Raw genomic sequence first — 18,326 nt, 5'->3', positions numbered from 1 at the left:
GGAGGGGGGGAGTCTTGGCTTTGTAGCTGGCCTGATTAGAGGTCATTTGGACTTTTATTTCCAATTGTTTTTTCTATTATCTATTTTACAAAACTATGGGCAGAATTTTCTCACGTAATAGGTTAGCATCTGTTTTTTTAAAAAGGTTATACACTGAAATGTGATTCATTTTAGTGAAGCAATATTTTATTTTATCAAATTTATATCTTGTCCTCCCCTAATGGGCTTCATGATACATGTTTAAGTAGTTACAGTGCATTCAGTATAGTGGGAAAGATCACACCTCCATAGAAGAATGGGGAAAGCAATCCTCTCCCTTCCTTTATATGTCTGGCTTGTTATAACTGAATTGAATGTAAAGTCTGTACATGGAAATAGGTCATAGTGTTCATGAGGCATTCTACGTATATGGAATTTCTTGGCAGGGATCCAAAGAGTTATTTTAGGGCATTTTAAGAATTTGTACATTCTCAGTTGAATCCCCCCCCCCCAAATTCCTTTCTTTCCTTTTAACAATAGGTATCTCTTTTCATCTGTGCCATAAGACAATGTGCTTTATTTATTTATTTCTCTGATGCCTGAGTTCTGCCTGAGGTGGCTTACAATTAAAAACCACAATATGTTTTAATTTTTTAAAGAAACCAAGCCATTAAACATAAGCATAATAAAAGCTATCTAAAAACAGAAACAGACCATAAAAAGCTTAAAAACCTGGTTAAAAAGATGTGCTTTAGCCTGGCACCTAAAAGAAAGCAAAGTAGGTGCCATGTAAGCTTCACAGGGAAGGGTGTTTCAAAGGTGAAGGGCCACCACAGAAAAGGCTCTGTGTTTAGCTGCTACCTGCTTCACCTCTGAAGGAGGGGGCAGAGAGAGCAGAGCTTGACAGGCACATCTTGTGTGTGTTGGGATTTCCCTTCATTTTAAGTGTCTTATAACAGCCAGCTATTTGAGAAATGCAGGCTTGAGGCTCCTTTTGAGAATGCAGAACTACCTGTCTATTTTCTTTTTATCCCAGCCTTTCTGTTCTGGATTGTATCTATTGTGCATCATGTTTTTATTTCAGAACATGTCATTTATTAGTTTGTCAGTAACCTTAACAAATCTTTCCACACAGAAAACTGACGAAAGTTTTAAGAACCTATGTGGATAATGCTGGTGTCACTGATCAACTATTTAAAGCTATGAAATCTTTGGAATATATCTTCAAATTTATTGTACGGTCGAGAATTTTGTTCAACCAGTATGTATCCTGTTCTTGGTCATACCATATCTTTTAAATGCCTCAGTTTTTGTAACAAAGATTGTTAACAATAGACATTGGGTTGGATCAAGCAGAAGAGTTCACAAAAGGAATTGGTATAGAGTGGATCTTTCCCTCACTTCCCTTCCACCGGTAGCCTGCTCCCTGTCCTGAAAATCCTCTCTGAGGACAGGGAGAACCGCACAAACAAAATGTTATGCTGGATGAGGTGCTGCAACAGTGAGGGGAAATCGGGTCACAGCTTCTCCCTTCCCCCTTCTACTAACAAGCAATATCACAGGAGGAGGAGGAGGAGGCGGTTTACCTCGTTTCTCCCATTCCGTGGTTGCCAGCTCAGGCAGTACCTGGAGATTTTGGAGGTGGAGACTGCAGAGGGTGGGGTTTGGGGAGAAAACGGTTATAATGCCATAGAGTCCACCTTCCAAAGTGACCATTTTCTCCTGGTGAACTGGTCTCTGTTGCTTGGAGATCAGTTGCAATCCCAGGAGATCTCCAGCTCGTAAGTGTGCGATGGCAGCCTTATATGGCAGGGCTTCCTGTTTGGATCAAACAGATAGCCACTTGAGGAAGGAAAGGGAGAGAAAGAACCTCTCCATCCAGAACCCTTCCTCTGAATCCAATGAAATAAACGGTTATTTGGGAGCATACTGAAAGCACTATATTTTTATTACTCTCTAATTAAATGAACAATGTTTTGCATTTCACTGTGTTTTTCTTGCTGGTTAATTATTAATTCATTTTGTGTTACTGTTGACTCTGGAAAGGCAGTATGTCTGAATAACTAGGTGAAGTTCCAAATTTAATGATACTGTATTATCGCATTCTTAAACTCACAGTATTACTTGATAATGGAAATACTTAAGAAATGCTGAAACTGCCATAGAATTGAAACACAAAGAGTAGATAATCTCTTGGCTATAATGAAAATGCTTAGTCAAGGTTATATTCGAATTTAAGGTCAGATTTTAATCTATATTTGGGAATATAGGAGACAGTTATGGTATATATTTTCTGTGCTGTTAGAATTGGGACTAATACTTGTTTTCACAGCAGTTATAATGCACACTTTGCTTTATAACTGATTTTTACGTTATTGATTTTTACCCATAATTTACCAATAATTATTTACCAATAATTTACCCATGGGCAAATTATTTATTTTCTGGAGATTTGAGCATATATTTCCAAAATCAGTAGTGTGTTTTAGAGACCACATTGGTTTGAATTAGTTTTTTAGAAAATTAGTTTATTCAATTAGTTTAATCAATGTTTAATATGTGGCTGTTTTGACAGCAGCATTAATTTGCCCATGCAAGCAATAGAGAACAATGCTGATATTGTTCCAATACAGATAAAATTTGATTTTTTTTTTAGTTTTTGTGATCTCATTCTGTATTCTGGCTTTCAGTATGTATGTGAGTCACCCTGCTTAAAAAGTTTAAAAAATATATTCTGGCACATAAAATATATTCAGGCAGCAATTTATACCATATAAGCTATTCTGGATCTTCATGAGGAAAATGGGGTATAAATGAAGTAAATACCAATCAGAATATCATAAATGTATCTTTTGTGCTTTTGGTTACAATATTTTGGTTAAAGAAACCATTTCCGTGACAAAAATATTCAATACTAGTTCAATGAATTTTTTTTTCTCTCAGAATATTGGTGAAGGAAACAAACAAACAAAAATTTCAGCATAAATTACCAGTGTGTTCCTAATCTTCACAATAAACTTTCCTGTTCTTTAAAACTCTTTGTAAGAGAGGTATTTACATAATGATATAATGACTACATCTAAAAATATTAAAAATATCACTAGATGTTATAATAATAATATAATAATAATTTTTTATTTCTATCCCGCCCTCCCCGCCGAAGCAGGCTCAGGGCGGCTCACAGCATAAAATACACATCACATCAGTTGACATTATAAAAACATGGTTAAAACAGTTATAAATTATTAAAATTAACATAACAATATGGCGTTATAAATATGTTTAATATGCCTCTAAAAGTCATAATACAATATGATCACTTCAGTCAAATGAGCACTGACCATACCAAGTGTTGTGTTGAAATGATGGAGGCATAACTCCTGTCATGTAAAAAGTAATCTTTATGTTTTTACAATTTTTGGATTTCAGTATTCTTGCAGAAGGTAATCAATTAACAAACAAACCCATAAACCCCACACATGGGTTATGTTTTGACTGTCAGTCATCAGAAAATAGTTCATTCTAACTATGTTTATATTGTTTGTTTTTCAGACTTTACGAAAACAAAGGAGAAGCTGACTTTAGGGAGTCTTTACTTCAGCTCTTTAAATCTATCAATGAGATGATGAGTAGTGTGTCTGATCAGACAGTTATAGTTAAGGTATGATTTAATGTTTATTTTCTCACATTGAGGTGCAGTAACATATTTCTAGTGTCCTGTACAAAGTTAGGGAATTGTTTGTTGTAGACATAATGCATTATTAGGTGTAAGAGGAGGACTTTGGGCTTGCATACTTCTTCATCCCTTTGATTATGACCAGAGTAGTAGATATTTCTGTTTTTGCAGCGAACTATAGTTTGTCTAACCTGGCAAACTGTGGGTTTGAGTTTTCTCTTCAAACTGGGATTAAGTTGGAGATTTGAATTTTGATTAGGAAGAGCATAAACCATAGACTGCTGATTTGGATGTAGAATCAAATTATGTTTTGCCACAGAAGTCAAAGAATCTAATTAGATTGTAGCATGTGAGAGGAAAGGAAGGTGGAGTACATAGTGAGTTATGCAGTGGTCTTCTTAAAATAATATAGTGGAAAATCATACATAGCCATATGCATATTTTATAGCTCAATATCAAGTTCAAGTTAGGCCTTATTGGAATAAACATATCAGAACAAATTAGTTAAAAAAGGTAAAATGGAACCATTGTGTACATATACATCTGAGTAAGCATGGACATAAATTGTTTCTTTGAGATCCCTTGGCATACCTTTAAAACAGAGTAAAGAAACTTTGCCACCTTCTCAGTGATGTTAGGTGAAGAATCGTTCAAGTCTATAGACCTTAAGGGCATCAGAACAGTCCATCATGCTAACTAAAACAGAATGTAAATACTTGTGATGAAGATCAGTATACAAATGGCAGTAAAGAAGAATATGACTCAACACATTTTTGTTTACAGAGGCAGTATAGCTCAATATCTTGTAGCAGACCCTGATTCCTGTTGCTTTTGATAGATTAATTATTATATTTAATTTGTGATAGAAATACTGAATTGATTCTCCTATGTGGTCTTGAGACAACTTCCTGAACTGGCAGTTGTACGAGTATATCTTTGCTATGCTGCTCTTTTGCACAATGGGTACATTGGATGTAGTTTATAAAAGACTTCCTTCCCAATAAACAAATAAAAAAGGCAAAACTAGCAAAATCATGCATATCTGTTTGTTATTACTGTTTCTAAAATTGTGTTGGTTTGCATGTGTTTAATCATGTATATTGCTGGTTAGCTCCTTGTCCTCAAGCAATGAGTGGACCTGCTTTTTAACCAGCACAAAGTAGATTTCTGTCAGACATTGGTAGCTGTGCAGCCTTGGACCTAGGCTAGATTAATGCACATTGTACTAGTATGCAACACACTCCTGTGCATGGATATTAAGGTTGTATGCTTTTTAGCTGTGATCTCCAGACCAGTTAGATATAAGAATTTCAAATACTGCCACATCAGTCAAGACCAATGGATGCATGCAGCAAATAATGTAAAAGATTTATTCACTTTGTACACCTCTTTCCTTTACTTAATTGAATTGGCCTTAAAATATGTAGCTGAAGGTCTATAGCAGGGGTGGCCAAACTTGCTTAACTGAAGAGCCACTTGGAATAAATGTAAAATGTTTGAGAGCCGCAAGGGAGGGAGGAAAGCAAGCAAGCAAGGAAAATAGATGGGGGAAGGAGAGGCAGAAAGAAAGCAGCTTTAACTTTTCCAAGTCGACTGATTGGGCAGAGGGAACTTTGAGAGCCACACAATATATGTGAAAGAGCCACATGGGGCTCCTGAGCCACAGTTTAGCCACCCCTAGTCTATAGCATGAGTGAAAACAAATATACGTAATAATGTCTTGTCATTGTGCTATTGGTAGAATAATTTAGCATTTCTCAACTTCTAGTATTTATTTACATTTTTATACTTGGAGGTATTCATTTTTACAGGGAGAATGTAATTATAAATTCTAATTTCTTGGCTTGTTGAAGTTTCACCCCATCCCCCCATCATAGTTTTCACATTGTGGTCTGACCTGGGAGCAATAGATGATTTGTGAAATTACAGTTCTGTTAATTCAAATCAGCCTAGAAAATAGCCTTTTCATACTCTGTTACAGTGCTTAGTCATTTAAATAAATGAGAAATTTGTTTCATATGATAACTCCACCTGTGAACTGTGTCAGTTTCATTAAGAAATAATTAACTTTTCAGTGGTTGATCTTCCTGTCAGAATGTAAGTGATTTCTAGAAAGATATAGAAAAAAATGTCCTATGGTAAACATGTTATCTTCATGTAACAGAAGCCAAAATATGGTGTGGAACTATTTAAATGAATAAACAAACTCTCGATGTTGTGTCCATGTCAAATTAATTATTGCACCTCATGACTAATACTGTAACTTGATTCACACATCCAATCAAATTTCCTGTGTCAGTGGCTGAATGGATGCAAAACTTAATAAGCGCTACAAAGACAGTGGTTTTGATTCAAAGTACCTTGTAGATGACCAGTATATATTTTAATTCACATATGAAATATTTATGAACTGATTTCTCAACTTCTAGTATTTATTTACATTTTTATACTTGGAGGTATTCATTTTTACAGGAAGAATGTATTGTACTAAGAATATGTTGTGATCCACCTTGATCCCCTTTACGGGAAAACGCGGAATATAAGCCTACTAAATAAAGAAATAAATACTGATATCTGTGACTCATATCAAATTGCCTTTTGTAGAGCTAGGTGACCATTCTCTACTCCAGCTGGCAATGATTCTGTCCTCTTTTCCAGCTGTTCTACCTGCTTTCCTTTTAATTGGAGATGGTAGGGTTGAGTCTGGGATCTTGTTAGGCAAAACATGCTGCACTTTTGAGCTGTGGCCCCATCTGTAAGATATGTCCCTTAAACACTTACTTGTAATAACTAAGAACTGAGTTTTCTATCCTGATATTATGACATAAGTTTAATCTAACTGATTACATTTTATCCTACCTTCCTTACAAGCAGCTCATACTTAGATGGTACTAATCTGTTGTTTAGGTCTAGAGGCTGTTGCTTCGATGTAGGTGTAACACTTACCTAGCATTGTGTCCCCATGAGAGCTATCCATGGAGTTTCAAAGGAATGCTAATTTCTGCTAAGAGGTCCAGGAAAACTAAGGAAATATCTTATACTTAAAGTTGGGATTTTTTTGTCAAAAGGATAGAAGAAATTTAATCTGCAGAATGTTTAGCAAATTGGTCACTGATTTCTTAGCAAAGAGACTAGTGGAAATTAGTGTGACCCATCCAGTAGTACTTCTGGATTAATTACAAAGCTGGCCCTTTACAACATGATGGACCAACCTTTTGTGAATGTGTGCTGATTGGTCTTCACTGGTCAACCTTCACTGATGTCAAACCTTTCTTCTTATACATAATGATTGACAGAGTTTAGTCTCTTGCTTTTTAGGTATATACCAGGGGTGGCCAACGGTAGCTCTCCAGATATTTTTTTTTGCCTACAACTCCCATCAGCCCCAGCCATTGGCCATGCTGGCTGGGGCTGATGGGAGTTGTAGGCAAAAAAAAATCTGGAGAGCTACCGTTGGCCACCCCTGGTATATACCAAAAATACTTTTATAAAAGTGTTGCTAACCATTTAGGAACATTTCCAGCACATTGGCCCCATGCTTTTATTCCCAAGGCTAACCACTTACACATATTACTGCCTATATTTTTCTTAATTTTTTTTCTCAAATTAGTACTTTCCCCTATATTCTTGTTTTACATGCTCTCCTTCAGTCTTAGGAGGATAACAGAATCCTTTCATTTCTGTTAACTCGCTCATTCCAGCACAAGTGACATATCTAAGAGTAGTGAGGAGCTAGTCTGATGTGTCCTTTTAGTGGGTAATTATGGAAATCCATGTTGCTGGATAAACTGTCACTTTTGCTATGATGGGAACAGGTTTGTGAACTTTGTACTCCCCTACAAGTGCATTATTAATTCTAATTAAAAATGTTAAGAAGTCAACAAACTGTCTAATTGTTGGTAATTGTTCCTGATGTTGCATTGGTACCTGATGATTGTCGCTTGAAATTAATATCCGTGTACTCTTGTATATTGGCATCTGGGAATATTCTAGGTATTAATGCTGCCACTAATCATGCAGAATCTCATTTCAACTACAGCTTGCAAACAGAGTAAAGGTTACATTCTTGGCTTAGCTTTCATAAGACCTTGTGCTATGTTAATAGGCTTTCTAATTAAACCAATTTATACCCAATTGCCATCCTTTGTTCTTTCAAGCTATATTATATTTTAATAAGATCTGAGGCATTAAATGTAGATTTTTCTGTAATTTTGAATTGGTTTTTTAAAACTGTAGGCCAACTTTTGCTTCATATTAGAATTACTGAAAAACTGGTTAAATTAAGAAAATATTGCAAAAAGTTGCTCTTTATTTTAACCAATATACAAGAATATTCATTACAAAGATCATAGAAATATAAAATATTTAAACCAAGGGGAAATGCCTTAAGCTAACTGTACTCAATATACTCAATGTCTTCTGATAAATCTTTCAGTCCATAATACAGTTACAAGCTTTGTTGCCTGAGGGGATAATGCAGAATTCTGAGTTAATCAGCATTGTCCAAAGGGCAGGCTCCTCCTCCTTAGCTGATATACCACTGCATTTTGGGCCCATGTACCCCACTCTGACCTTTCTAGCAGGCCAGCTTGATGCTTCTGAACATTGCTGCCACCTGACATCATTCTCGGATACCTCTTTCCTCTCTCTGTTTTGAGCCGTCTCTGTTTTGGACACCTGTCCACTTCTTGTTTGTTATGTTGGGTGGCTCTGTGGTGGAAGGGGAAGAGTCCCTCTATGCAGGGGGAGGGCTTTCTCTCCCTTTTAACACATAAAGCTATCTTATACTGAATCTGACTATAATTCAATGCTTTCCCTACTAACTTCCCTCCTCACCCTTTCTCAAGAGGACGGAAAAAAGGGAAAATGAAAATAAAAGCCCCAAAGCCTTAACATGGTAACAACAGAGGCAAAGTCAACAATGGGCATATACAGCTTATCATCTCTCGAGGATAGAAGTTCCTTCCACTCTCAAAGTTGGGAAGCTGGAATCAGCTTTGCCTTGGACACAGTTGCTGTGATTCCACTACAGATAAATGTAGGGCTTAGGAGAGCAGTGCAGGATGCCAAGGCTGAGTGCTGGGATGGCCTAGTTGGGGAGGAAAAGGATCTTTTTTTGGCAGGAAAATACCTCCATCAAAAGAGAGCAGAACAGCACTGGATTGCTGATGGTGTCTGATGCAGAACAGCCTGGTGGGAATTTAGAACTCAGGGTCATCACATTACTTTACTGACCACCACCACCTATTTGTAGCCAGACAGCTCTGTAGAGCAAGGCAAAATTATTAGCATTGCTACTGGCAGGTGTAGCAATAGCATCTTCTAGACAGGAAGAAAGTCTCATGTTCCTTCCTTCTCCTACTCCATGCTCTTTTTTCTTTGAATGGGAAAACACCAAGAGCTTGCACGGAGCCATGTTGCAGCCTGCAAATCAGCATGTCTGTATTTCCATGAAGTCTTAGGCAATAGTCCTCCAAACAGGAATGTGATCACCAAACAGTGGAATCCTGGCTTTACCTGTATGAAAAGCTGCTTTCAAAACTTCTCAAAAGTGGTTTGTCATGAATTATGATAGCTTCTATTGGGGGGGGAAAAACAAATTCAAGGTTCCTTTGCTGTGTGAACTTGATTCTGAAGTTTCTTAAATTCAGGCTTAATTTAACCATTTTTAATGTGATCACAAAATATTATGCAAGGACTCCTTGGTTTAATTTAAAAGCCATTAAAATTAGCATATTTCTAAAAAACCCTAATGCATGTTTAACAGCATTTATGATTTATCTCAAAGAACCACCACTGGTGACAGTGGACTAACATGTTCAGTAATTCTCTGGTAAGTGATAACATACATATGCTGGGAAAGCTGCTGTTAGATGGCTAAAACTTCATACTTTGCCTTTAAAGTGTGTGTGTTCTTGGAAGTGATGGACCATTCTGTGGCATCTTAAAATGGCCTTCCATATATTTCACTAAAGATGCTGCTATGGGACTACATGTGAAAAAAATGTCTATTTATTCATTTTTATTTATAAAATTTATATCCCATTCCTTTCCCCTCAAAAGGTACTCAGGGTGGCTAACAGCATATAAAATAACACATTGATTAAAATCTATCCCCATTAAAATCTATTCACTATCAAGCAAATTTCCAAGTATTATCAGGAATCTGATCATTAGAGTCTGTTTTCTTTTGTAAAAGTTATTTCAAGTTATATGACTGAATAATATTTTGCAACTATTTAACACCTTGGCAATAAAGAACAATTTATCAAACTTTGTTTAGGATCTTAGGAAGTTTCTTACCCTGGAATATGTTTTGTTTCTTAAGTAAAACATGCCGGAACTAAGAACATAAGAACATAAGAGAAGCCATGTTAGATCAGGCCAATGGCCCATCCAGTCCAACATTCTGTGTCACACAGCGGCCAAATATATACACACACACACACACACACACACACACACACACACTCACTGTGGCTAATAGCCACTGATGGACCTCTGCTCCATATTTTTATCTAACCCCCTCTTGAAGGTGGCCATGCTTGTGGCCGCCACCACCTCCTGTGGCAGTGAATTCCACATGTTAATCACCCTTTGGGTGAAGAAGTACTTCCTTTTATCTGTTTTAACCTGTCTGCTCAGCAATTTCATTGAATGCCCACGAGTTCTCGTACTGTGAGAAAGGGAGAAAAGTACTTCTTTCTCTACTTTCTCCATCCCATGCATTATCTTGTAAACCTCTATCATGTCACCCCTCAGTTGACGTTTCTCCAAGCTAAAGAGCCCTAAGCGTTTCAACCTTTCTTCATAAGGAAGGTGTTCCAGCCCTTTAATCATTCTAGTTGCCCTTTTCTGAACTTTCTCCAATGCTATAATATCCTTTTTGAGGTGCGGCGACCAGAACTGCACACAGTACTCCAAATGAGACCGCACCATCGATTTATACAGGGGCATTATGATACTGGCTGATTTGTTTTCAATTCCCTTCCTAATAATTCCCAGCATGGCGTTGGCATTTTTTATTGCAAACGCACACTGCCTTGACATTTTCAGTGAATTATCTACCATGACCCCAAGATCTCTCTCTTGGTCAGTCTCTGCCAGTTCACACCCCATCAACTTGTATTTGTAGCTGGGATTCTTGGCCCCAATGTGCATTACTAGTGTGATAGTTGTCATCTTTAGACCTGGCTGAATTGGCAAATTACCGGCCGGTGTCTAACTTGCCATTTTTAGGCAAGATTATTGAAAGGACTGTGGCGGTGCAGCTTCAGAGTTTTCTGGATGATGCTTCTGTGCTCAACCCACATCAATCCGGTTTTTGTCCAGGTCATGGGACGGAGACAATTCTAGTTGCCCTCACAGATGACCTCCAGAGGCACTTGGATAGAGGTGGCTCGACAGTACTGATGTTGCTAGACCTGTTGGCGGCGTTTGGCACAGTTGGCCATCAGCTACTTACCTGTCACCTCGCCTATGCTGGGATTCAGGGGTTGGCCTTGAAGTGGGTTTTCTCCTTTCCCCAGAGTTGGGAACAGAGGGTGGCGCTAGGAGATGAACTGTCCTGACGACACCCACTTATCTGTGGTGTGCCGCAGGAAGCGGTTCTTTCTCTGATGTTATTCAACATCTACATGTGCCCCCTCGCCCAGATTGCCCAGAGGTATGGGCTGGGTTGTCACCAGTACGCTGATGATACCCAGCTCTATCTGTTGATGGGTGGCCAGTCCAAGTCCACCCCGGAAGATCTGTCCACAGCATTGCAAGCTGTGGCAGGGTGGCTCAGGCTGAGTGGACTGAAATTAAATCTGACGAAGATGGAGGGTCCTGTATCTGAGCCGTCGCGGTTTGGGACCGGAGGTCCACTTACCAACTTTTGATGGAGCGCAGCTCATGCTGGCGCCCAAGGTTAAAAGCTTGGGGATGATCTTGGATTCCTCTCTTAACAGTGGAGGCCCAAGTAGCTGCCACTGCCAAGTCAGCTTTTTACCATCTGCGGATGGCAAGGCAGTTGGTCCCCTTTCTCGAATGCAACAACTTGGCAACAGTGATCCATGCTACGGTCAGCTCAAGACTGGACTACTATAATGCCTTCTACAAGGGGCTGCTCTTGTCTCAAATCCGGTGACTCCAGCTAGTGCAGAATGCTACAGCAAGGCTGTTAATGGGAGTTCCTCTGCGGGAGCACATTCAGCCTGTGCTGAAAGCACTGCACTGGCTACCAATAATGTACCGGATTCGTTTCAAGGTGCTGGTTATTACCTTTAAAGCCCTATATGGTCAGGGTCCTGCATACCTGAGGGACCGCCTTTCCCTGCATATGCCGCAGCGAGCACTTCGGTCCGAGTCTCAAAACCTGTTGTCAGTCCCCAGCATCAGAGAAGTGAGGCTCAAATCAACAAGAGCCAGGGCCTTTCCTTCGCTGCCCCTAGCTGGTGGAACAAGCTGCTAGAAGAAATCAAGGCCCTGCGAGAGCTTTCACAGGTCCTCAGGGCCTGCAAAACGGCACTCTTTCTATAATGATAACATCTGCAGCAGCGGGATTGGCCCATAGAAACATCACCGATGGTCTACCTTTTTTGTTATTGTGATCCTAGGAGCTCTTAGAATGGCTAACCACCATTCAGATCACTGTCTGAAACCTTGATACCAGTATAAGTAGATGTTTTTAGAAATTGTTTTTATGTTTTATGTTTTTATTGTTGTTTTATTTTATTTGGTCACACAGTGTAACTGTGTGACCTCAAATTTGTGAGCTGCCCTGAGCCTGCCTCGGTGGGGAGGGCAGGATATAATTCAAATAAATAAAAAATAAATAAAAATCTATGATTCCTTGGGACATTTTCCCATTTCTCCCAGGGGCCTTCACATTTCCAGTCAAAACAGAATATATTTTCTTGTATCATTTAATTACTATATTTATACTCCACCCTCCTACTGCAGTACCCAGCATGGCTTAAAGTATTTAAGACATTAAAAAATAAAATTGAAAAACTGTATAACTGTGACAGAAAAACTGTATAATTACAACTGTGACAGAAATAGCGTGTGAGTTTCCTCCTGCCCCACTGAGGGCTTTCTGCCCTCTGTCATCTTGTTTGGAGTTAGAAGAAGACATTGGATTTATATTCCGACCTCCACCCTGAATCTCAGAGCAGCTCACAATCTCTTCATCTTCCTCTCCCACAACAGACACCCTGAGGGGTGGGTGGGACTGAGAGGGCTCTCACAGCAGCTGCCCTGCTGTGGCATACTCCTCTGTGGATCTCAGAATGGGAAGAACACCCCAATTAATTGGATGTTTTTCCTGCATCCACTTTATGCCTATCCTGGTGTTCATTAGAAAACTACGCTTAACTCAGTATCTAGTTTGATGTGGACTTCATGTTTTCAAAATAGAACTGAAACGGCATGATCATTCCTCAGATAAGGATAATAAGATTAGATGTTTTCCGAACTAGTAGTTGAAATGACCATTAGCGGATAAAGTAGTTAAAACTAGTGAGTGTGACTGTTTTGGGTGCTAAAGCACAATTAATAGTAAGTTAAAAAAAACTAATCAAGCTTAAAGTAAAATTTCATTGGACTGAACTGGCATTGGGCAGGTATGAGCCATTATTTATTAAAAATCTCTATTAGATATATGCATCTTTGAATATCAGGCACACTATTCTTGCAGAAAGTACTTCTTAAAAACTTTACATTGTAACTCTCTCTACCTTGACTCTGCTCTGGAAACTGCAACTGGTTAAGAATGCAGCAAGCATGGATGTTGATGTTGCCTATGCGAACACGGATCTACTCTGTGCGAGCTACGCTGGCTGCCTGCTTAGTACTGGATCCATTTCAAGGTGCTGGTGCTTACCTGGATCATTACAGCCAGTGGTGGGATTCAGCCGGTTCGCACCGGTTCTGTCGAACCGTTACCTAAGGTCTTATTGGATCGGCAGAACCAGTTGTTGGCCGGCGCCTGGTGTTAATTTTTATCTAGAGCGTGCAGCTTGCAGCAGTAGCTGCTAGGCTGCTTTCGCTCCGTTTGCCTCCCTGGGAGGAGGAGGCGGAGTTTGCTGGTTTGGGCGCGCAAGCTTGGGGGCGGAGCAGAAAGCGCAGAAGCGCCGCTTGGCCCAGCCGGTCCCGCAGCTCCAGCTGCAGTCGGTCGTTCCACGAAGGGTCAGTTTCCAAGCCCAGAGCGGGAGACGCGGCCTCTCCTCCTCCTCGGTTTCGCCTTCCCTCTCCAGCAGCCACGGCCCCTGCTGAGCTCCAGCGCAGGCGACGATGCCGGCGAGTCCCACTCCTTTCTTCGCGCCTGCCCAGCGGTGGGGGTGTGACTTGGCGGCTCTCTCGCCGTCCTGCCCCGCCCTCGCTCCCCCAGGAGGAATCGGCCGCAGAGCGCGGGGGAGGCACAGTGAGCTTTGCAAGGACTTGGCGACGACCGCCCTCCGTGGCTCAAAATGAGAATGTAATTTGCTTTCAAATCTCCCAGAAGAGATCAGAATCCAAGAAGCAAACTGTCTGGCACCCTAGGTACGAAGGAGGGGAAAATAAACTGGGGACACTCAGTACCAGCTTCTTATCACTGAAGTATGTGTGTGTGTGTCGGTGTGTGTTTGGTATAGTGGTTAAGTGAGCTGGTTTGGTGTAGTGGTTAAGTGTGCGGACTCTTATCTGGGAGAACCGGGTTTGATTCCCCACTCCTTCACTTGCACCTGCTGGAATGGCCTTGGGTCAGCCATAGCTCTGGCAGAGGTTGTCCTTGAAAGGGCAGCTGCTGTGAGAGCCCTCTCCAGCCCCACCCACCTCACGGGGTGTCTGTTGTGGGGGAGGAAGGGAAAGGAGATTGTGAGCTGCTCTGAGACTCTGTCCTTGAAAGGGCAGCTGCTGTGAGAGCCGTCTCCAGCCCCATCCACCTCACAGGGTGTCTGTTGTGGGGGAGGAGGGTAAAGGAGATTGTGAGCCACTCTGAGTGGTGTAGAGCCAGTTTGGTGTAGTGGTTAAGTGTGCGGATTCTGATCTGGGAGAACCGGGTTTGATTCCCCACTCCTCCACTTGCACCTGCTAGCATGGCCTTGGGTCAGCTATAGCTCTGGCAGAGGTTGTCCTTGAAAGGGCAGCTGCTGTGAGAGCCCTCTCCAGCCCCACCCACCTCACAGGGTGTCTGTTGTGGGGGGGAGGAAGGTAAAGGAGATTGTGAGCCGCTCTGAGACTCTTTGGAGTGGAGGGCGGGATATAAATCCAATATCATCATCATCTTCTTCTTCTAACACACACACCTATACACACATGCATAATTTTTTAATTTGGAAATTGAAGAGTTTGCCAGGTAGCTTTCCAGTTACCTGGAAAGACTATGAATGAGAACCCATAAACCAGTGTGTACCATATAAGGCCCCCACACTAAGCCCACTTCTATCTGAAGTGGCTGTTCCCCGCTGTGCTTAAGACCCTCTTTACTGTCTCTAATTGGCTATTTTCCCTTCTGCTCAGTCCCCTCCCTTCAAGTGTTGGTTGTTTCTGGCTTTCCATCCAAGTTGACAGGGTACAAAGAGAATTGGCAGGTTCAGGAAAAGGGGACTGTAACATTTTTCTCTTCTCTATGTGATCCCTTTATGACTGATACCTCACTAGCAATTGCTCTGCCCCTGGGCTACTGCTTTCCCCAACATTAAGGGAGCTTGGATTCTTAAAAGCTTATACCTTAAAAAATCTTGTTGGTTTCTAAGGTGCTGCTGGATTCAAATGACTTTTGATAGACAGGGATAAGAAAGGGCATAGCAGTAAATTATGTATTGGGGGATGAGTGTGGGAAGTTCACTAAACAGACAAGCTAGATGCAATGAAGATCTAGGTGGACTTCAGAAAATGGGGCCAACCATTTTCCAAAGGCCATTAACCATAATAGCACCTTGGTGTTCAGAAGAGGAATCCCTCTGATAACCTACTCCTACAGTGCAAAGATGGTTAAGGGTAAATCACACAGCTGATGATGCTCGGATAAAAGCAAAGAAAATTGCAGGTGAGAATGCCAATCAAACAGCAATATGGAAATATCTTCAATAACTGTCAGGTATTGAATATTATAAATCTTTCTTTAAACATAATCTAGTTGTCTTTACCTCTTTTACTGTTCTTATTGCAGTATTTAATGCGTGAATTATTAAACTACCTTTTGGTATATCTTTTGGTATAGTTAAAATGGTCATTAGGACATAGAACCTGTTGTTAATTTATTTGAATCCCACCACTGATTACAGCCCTCTGTGATCAAGAGCCAGCACACTGAGCTCTTCTGCCAGGACTTTTAGTTGAGGCTATGGGTGTCTCCTTCTATTAGGCCTCCTCCTGCCTGTGATTTCAGGGATCTGACTGACCAGCTGGACCAAATTTGGTCAAAACTGTTGAGGCACTAACTTGTTTGATAATTTTAGATGTTTTTAAACTTTAATGTTGTTGTTGTTTTAATGTTGGAATTGTGATGGAACCTGCCCTGAGCCTGCTTGCGGGAAGGGTGGGATATAAAACCAATAAATAAATAAATAAATAAAATCTCCTAGTGTTTATAAAGTTCGTGAATCTAGGTGTGTTCTGATCAGTGTTCCCTCTAAGCTGAGTTAGTGCGAGCTAGCTCACAGATTTTTAGCCTCCAGCTCACACATTTTGTCTTTGCTCAGGAAAGATGACCTCAGAGCACAATAATTTATGCAGTAGCTCACAACTTTAATGCCAGTGGTTCACAAAATAGAATTTTTGCTCACAAGACTCTGCAGCTTAGAGGGAACATTGGTTCTAATGTATTGAAAAAGGCCGTAGTATTGGATTGTTCTGTGTGGAACGCCCTGTTCTTTTTGTAAAGAAAAAACAGCTATATTTATGGGTTGTGTGAATATCTTCTTTATTCTTCACTAACAAAAATCAGCTCAATAGGCATCATCTAGAAAAAAATATGTAAATTAATAATTACCTCATACATTATTCAAGGAAAAGCTTATTTTGTATCATTGATAGCTCTTATCTTATATAAAGATATGCTAATGGATTTAATTAAAATAATTATACTGAATAATGTACCCTGAACTTTACCCTAAAATATACCTTATTACTTACTCTCCATAGTTATATTTTTACTCACAAAGTCTGATGGCTAATGGATAATAAAACTTAGGTCATGATATAGGCACTCAGTGGACTGTAGGCAGGACTGATTTGGCTCTTGTAGCGATCTAATTTCCTGTCAGGGAGATACATAAGCTAAAATAGTTCTAGCTGGGCTCATAAGAAAAATCTAAATATAACCAGCATAAGACCCTCATATACTTGTGAGGGAGGGGTATCTACAATATAACAGGCAGAGGCAAGCTTGCAATCCACAGGCTATTGGCCTGCTCTTGTAACCTTCTGGACAAGGGATGATATTACAAGAGGAAAGGAAGTATTATCAAGGAAACTTTCCACACATTTGTAATATATGTTGTTGATCAGAGAATCAGACCTGCTTGGCAGAACCAGGCTAAATTCTTGGACAGAGCAACAATAAGGCAAATAGATCTGTAATGAATAGATCTGCATTGCTTTCTCTTCATGTATCTTTTTCTTTGTCTAACCATTCATACAATAAACACAAACATTTGGGATCGTGGGACTCTGGACAATTCCTATAGTTTATAGACATATAGGAGGGATCATGATTTGCCATCTATGCTGGACATCTTAGGTTAATTCCTTCTTTCCTTCCCACATGCATTTTGAACATAGTTACTCTTGCACATGATATTTTGGGTGGGTTATCTGTTAGCTTGCAAGGGAAAAATGCTATGTTTTATTTTATACTGAGGTTTTCGTTGCCTTGATAGCTTTTACTCTGGGTATTGATAGTGGTATTAAGAGTTAGAGAAGAGGTATGAGTTTAGGAATGGTTGTAAAAATCCCTTTTGAAGACATAGGGAAGTGGATTGGATGTAGTTTTCAGCAGGGATTTTTTTTGAGAAGGAACGCACAGGAACACAGTTCCGACTGGCTTGGTGTCAGGGGCATGTTGCCTAATATGCAAATGAGTTCTTGCTGGGCTTTTTTTGTAGAAAAAGCCCTGTGTGAAACAATGGTGATTCCAGGGGTGTGGCTTAATATGCAAATGAGCTCCTGCCAGGCTTTTTCTACAAAGAAAGCCCTGGTTTTCAGGCATGAGGAGTAGCATGGCAGAGAGCAGATAAGTGTAAAGAAAGGATGAGCCAAGAGGATTAAATATTGTTACCTTAGATATTGAATTCAATTGTATGTGATTTCAATATATTATCAGACACTACATATATTTTATTTTCAATTCCAGGGAGCTGCACTTAAATATTTGCCTACTATTGTGAATGATGTAAAACTTGTGTTTGATCCAAAAGAACTTAGGTAAGTGTTACCTATATAAAGAAGAGTTTATATGCTTATTATGGTTCTTAGCTTTGCTTCTTACTTTATAATGTTTCATTTTTAAAAATGTGAATAGAGAATGTTTACTATGTGTATTTTATTGCTTCAGGGGGAATCTGGCATCCAAGATTAACTATATTCACTTGTTATATATTATAGATTCTGAAAGCATATAGAATACACATATATCACTTTTAGAGTAGATATTTTTCCCAGACAAATGTTTTTGACCTCAATAGATTATGCAGTGAGATGT

At 39.9% G+C, this 18,326-nt stretch overlaps 1 protein-coding gene across 2 annotated transcripts in view; it reads left to right on the top strand.

Annotated features, from left to right (window-relative positions):
• The window catches only part of DOCK1 (dedicator of cytokinesis 1), a 550,707-nt gene that overhangs the window by 124,714 nt on the left and 407,667 nt on the right, over positions 1 to 18,326 (top strand). For both annotated transcript variants that reach the window (XM_060241424.1, XM_060241423.1), the window contains exons 22-24: positions 1,115 to 1,240; positions 3,532 to 3,640; positions 17,979 to 18,049. In XM_060241424.1, coding sequence (XP_060097407.1) covers positions 1,115 to 1,240; positions 3,532 to 3,640; positions 17,979 to 18,049 — 306 coding nt within the window. The remainder of the gene's footprint in view (positions 1 to 1,114; positions 1,241 to 3,531; positions 3,641 to 17,978; positions 18,050 to 18,326) is intronic.

Source organism: Heteronotia binoei, chromosome 6 (assembly GCF_032191835.1).
Source record: "Heteronotia binoei isolate CCM8104 ecotype False Entrance Well chromosome 6, APGP_CSIRO_Hbin_v1, whole genome shotgun sequence".
NCBI lineage: Eukaryota > Metazoa > Chordata > Lepidosauria > Squamata > Gekkonidae > Heteronotia > Heteronotia binoei.
Note: the sequence above shows the minus strand (reverse complement) of the source record. Positions and strands in the feature narration are given on the sequence as shown.